A 4,709-nucleotide genomic window follows, 5' to 3' on the forward strand; every position below is an offset into this window, starting at 1 on the left:
ATCGCGATATATCGCAATATCGATATTTTGGCACACCCCTAGTAGGAGGTAGATTATGAAAAGAATGGGACCGAGGACAGAACCTTGGGGAACACCAGAGGTGACAGGGGAGGGATGGGACTGAAAAGATGAGAGCTGTATGAACTGTGAACGGCCAGTGAGGTAGGATTTGAACCAGTTGAAGGTGGTGTGAGTGATGCCAATGGATGACAGTCTTTGTAACAGGATGGACCAGATGACCAGAGCAGGAACTTGGTTCACATAGCTGGCAGTAAGTTATCAATCAATTTATTATTTGTAAAGCAGTTATGATTGCAGATGCAGCTAAATTGCTGGATAGAGAAATACAATCAATAAACAATAAAAAAGAGAAACAGTAAAAGCAATAAAACAATAAAAACAATGAGGTAATCAGATACAATAAAAATAAACAATAAAACAAGCTGGTCCACTAAATCTGCTCATTGGAGTAAAAAGTCTGATTAAAAAATAAATTTTTAAAAGTGACTTCAAATCACTGACAGAACTGGCAGATCTCACAGAACGGGGAGCACATTCCAGAGTTCGGGACCAGCAACTGAAAAGGCTCCGTCTCCCCTGATCACAAGACGAGTCCTGGAACCGTTTACAACATTTGATCTTCAGATCTGAGCACTCGGCGCGGACGGTAAAAATGTAAAAGTTCAGAAAGATCTTGAGGTGCCAGACCATTCAGACATTTAAAAATCAAAAGTGAAATCTTAAAAACAACCCTAAAAGATACAGGCAGCCAGTGAAGAGAGCGTAAATTGGGGCGATGTGCTCACACCGTCTGGTCCCCATTAACAGGCGGGCAGCTGAATTTTGGACCAGCCGGAGACAGTGGAGCAGAGACTGGTCAATGCCAATGTACAACGAGATGCAGTAGTCCAGTCTGGAAAAGAGCATGATGAGAGCATGGATCACTAGATAGACCTGTTCATGGTGCATGCTAGACTCCGACAGGGCTGCCCTTTATCACTGGGTCTGTTCAGAGTCTTGTTGGATCTTTCTGGGGCCGAAGGGGATCTGGTTTGGGGACCACAGGATTTCGTCTTTGTTCTTAGCACATGATGCTGTCCTGTTGGCTTCACTGAGGGCCTCCAGGATGCATTGGAGACATTTGTGGCAGAGTATGAGGTGGCTGGGATGATGGTCAGCACCGCTAAGTCTGAGGCCATGGTTCTGGACCACAGAAAGGTGGTTTGCCCTCTCTGGGTGGGTGGAGTTCCCCTGCCTCGGGTGGAGGAGTTTAAATATCTTGGGTAGTGAGAGAAGATTGGAATGAGAGATCAACAGGCACAATTGGGCAGTGTCTGCCTTTATGCGGTCGCTGTACCGGTCCATTGTGATGAGGAGGGAGCTGAGCCAAAAAGCAAAGCTCTCGATTTACCGGTTGGTCTTTGTTCCAGTACTCACCTATGGTCATGAAATCTGGGTCATGACCGAAAGAACAAGATCCCGACTACAAGAGGCTGAAATTAGCTTTCTCCATAACTCAGAGTAGAGCCGCTTCTCCTCCACATCCAGAGGAGCCAGTTGAGGTGGTTCAGGCATCTGATCCGGATCCCTGAACCACCTCACTGGAGAGGTGTTCTGGGCATGTCCCACTGGGTGGAGGCCCCGGGGAAGATCCAGGACACGCTGGAGAGACTACGTCTCTTGGCTGGCCTGGAAACCACTCGGGGTTTCTCTGGGGGGACCCCCAGAGGAGCTGGAGGAAGAGGGAAGTCTGGGGGTCTTTGTTTAGACTGCTGTACCCAGACAAGTGGAAAAAGACTGATTGATTGATGTTGAGAAAGAAGTAGCAGAGCCAGAAGAGTTTCTTTGACAAATGCAATGACTGAGTAATAGATGTTTATTTCTCTATAGCAGTTTATGGAATTCTGGCTTCTCTGAGCCAGTAGCTGCTTCCTATTTGGAACATCAGAGAGGAGAAATCACTCAGTCCAGTTCTCTATTTAAGATCAATGATAGTATACCAGGAAACAAGTAGATACTAGAGGTGGGAATCTTGAGGCTCCTCACAATTCAGTTTGATTACAATTCAGGAGGCAGCAATTGAATTATGAGACGATTACAAATGGATCCCAGATCTGCAATTAATGTAAATGTTTCTCTTTACTACAAAACACTGGCTCAAAATGACTTCCTTTTCTCCACCAAAGTGCATTTTAAGTAAAGACAAGTTCAGAAAACTTGTTTAACTTTTACTGAAACCATACAAATTCTGACATGAAAAATATTTCATTTTGATAATCAAAAAACTTTTGGCTCCATGGCCATAATAAAAGTGCATTTTTATACAGAATGTAGTGAGATTTTGCGGCTCTCACTCGGTTTTGTCTGTAAGAAACTGGACCAAATGTTTCTTTTAGAGGCTGCAGACCTCTGTTTTAGCAGTTACATCAATAACATCCTTCAAAGTACATATACATACTCTTTATATATATACATGCTGGATATGCTGGCAGTGGAATATACAGTGAATTCATATCAGACTTTAACATGTCATCCACAAATGTCAAATAAAGCTATAATTGATATTTCAAAAATAGGTCAAACTCAGTTATTGTTGGGAAATCAGCATTTTTCTGATCCAGATGTCAGTCCACCAATCCTCCCTGTGATTATTTCCAGGATAAAAGGAATAAACTCCAAACTGGGGTATCAAAAGTGAATGAACATAAAAAGAGCCAAAAGAGCCGGTCTTTTGAACGGCTCTCTGAGATGAACTGATCCAAAAGATTCAGCTCCCTAAAAAGAGACAGAAATCCCATCTCTATTAACCGTGCTCTAGCATGATTTGGTACAGATTCCTTGGATTGTTTTTCATACTTTGCAGGTATTTTTCGATTGCTCCTACCTGACAGTGTCAATCTCTTGGAGGGAAAAGCGGATGAGGCGAGCCATGGGTGTGAAACCTGTGCCAGCAGCCAGCAGGAAGAGGTGTGTTACATCTCGCAGAAGACGGAGACTGAAAGAGCCCTCAGGACCACTAACAGAAATATGGTCACCTTTGGACAAAAAAACACTTCATTAATGTTAATGCTTTAAATGAAAATCAAAAGCAGACTTCAAACTATGTCCTGGTGATTTTAACTCTAAACAGAAAATTCTGTGAAACTGCTTTTATTGATAAAGGTAATGAAACAGAGGACTGTTGTGATCACATTGAACAAAAGAGAAAATAGATGGTGACACCACATTTGTTGTCAGCTTATTCAGACAACAAATCTCTAAGGTGTAAGACTAAACAACAGCAGTCCAAAATTTCCTGTAGAAAAGTAATAAGAGGCATGTTTTCAGTATTATGGCCCTCGTGTGTGGAACGGTCTGCCAGAGGATGTGAGAGCTGCAAAAACATAGATGCTTTTAAGAAAAAGGTCTAGACCCATCATTTTAACCTGACTTTTAGCTATTTTTTTACTACTTTTATGATTTATTTATTTTTGTATTTATTCATCTGTTTTATCATTTTTTAGAAATTTTCACTGGATTATTAATACATTATTTTAATATTGATTGGTTTTATCAATATGCTTACTTTTTATTCTCATTTTAATTACCGGGCTTCCTCATTTGGGTCCTCCCCCTCGGGGTTGGCTGCTGTTCAGCTCTGGATGAGGGCCTGCATCGCCGCCCAGCCGTGGTGAGGCGGGTCCCGGCTCTGATGCTTCTGGTTGGCTATACGACTGTTCATAGAGAGGGACGTCCCAACTATTAGCGTTGCCAACAACTATTCCCTGCTGTCCATCTCCATCAGCTAAGGTGTGGGAAGTGGAAAGGGGTGGGGATTTGTCATTTTAATTTTTGCGCTTCTTTTATATTATTTATTTTGTTGGTTTTGCTTTAGTGTAAAGCACTTTTTGTTATTTTTATATGAAAAGTGTTCTATAAATAATGATCGATTCCTTCATAGAACAAATTAATAAATAAATGTAAATAACTATTGCAAACATATATTTGTTAAATAAAGTACGTTGATGCTTATTTGAATGTTTCTATCTATATGGAAGATCAGACACGCCGAACTGTTACACACTGGCACCACGGATCATTGAAATGGGGCAGTAAGATCCCATTCTGGGAAAATAACTAGCAAAACAGACTTTAATTAGATCAATCTGATTTAAGAAAGTGTCTGTAGTTTCTCAGTCCAAATAATGTTCTGCTGAAACATGGTGATGGTCTCTCACCAGTCTGCAGGCTGTTCAGGTGCTGGGTGAAGACGCCGTCCGGATACACCTTGATCATGAGGTAGAGGTCAGGTTCCTGTGAAGGCGAGTGCGGACCTGCAGCCAGACGCTGATCCACAGGAGTGTACGGCCTAACCACCTCGTTGTCTGCAGATCAGATTAAGCCATGCTTTGATTCATCATATGGAACACTGGCCTGCTAGATCTCAACCAAATGACTGGTGAGGGAGGAAAAAGGACGTGACCAGTTCATATATGGATTACAGCCACTCAATCTTCAGCAGATATTTGAACAACGTACTTTCATAACTATTACATGCTTACTGCTGGATTGTAACAGTTTATGTCTAAATTAAATATTTGCACAGGAGTGTATTTTAAAAGCATAGTCTGAAAAATCCAAAGGACATTCAGAACAAACCTGAACATTTCTTTTTTTTTTATATTTTATTTTTTCTAGGAGAGTTGGGTTACATTACAATTTACTGCACA

General features: G+C 41.5%; 1 protein-coding gene across 2 annotated transcripts; it reads right to left on the reverse strand.

The window, feature by feature from the left end:
* Positions 1-60: 60 nt before the first annotated feature.
* Positions 61-4,703, reverse strand: LOC112140702 (cytochrome b5 reductase 4). Of its 2 annotated transcripts, none has more exons than XM_024263714.2 (3): positions 4,218-4,703; positions 2,885-3,035; positions 61-913 (listed from the first exon to the last, which is right to left on the reverse strand). In XM_024263714.2, the coding sequence occupies exons 1-3, from the start codon at positions 4,273-4,275 to the stop codon at positions 727-729; spliced, it is 396 nt and encodes a 131-aa protein (XP_024119482.1). In that variant the 5' UTR covers positions 4,276-4,703; the 3' UTR covers positions 61-726. The 2 variants fall into 2 exon arrangements, with proteins under 2 accessions (XP_024119482.1, XP_024119483.1); XM_024263715.2 differs by lacking the exon at positions 61-913 and adding an exon at positions 1,863-2,775.
* Positions 4,704-4,709: the final 6 nt, after the last annotated feature.

Source organism: Oryzias melastigma, unplaced genomic scaffold, assembly GCF_002922805.2.
Source record: "Oryzias melastigma strain HK-1 unplaced genomic scaffold, ASM292280v2 sc00528, whole genome shotgun sequence".
Classification (NCBI taxonomy): Eukaryota; Metazoa; Chordata; class Actinopteri; order Beloniformes; family Adrianichthyidae; genus Oryzias; species Oryzias melastigma.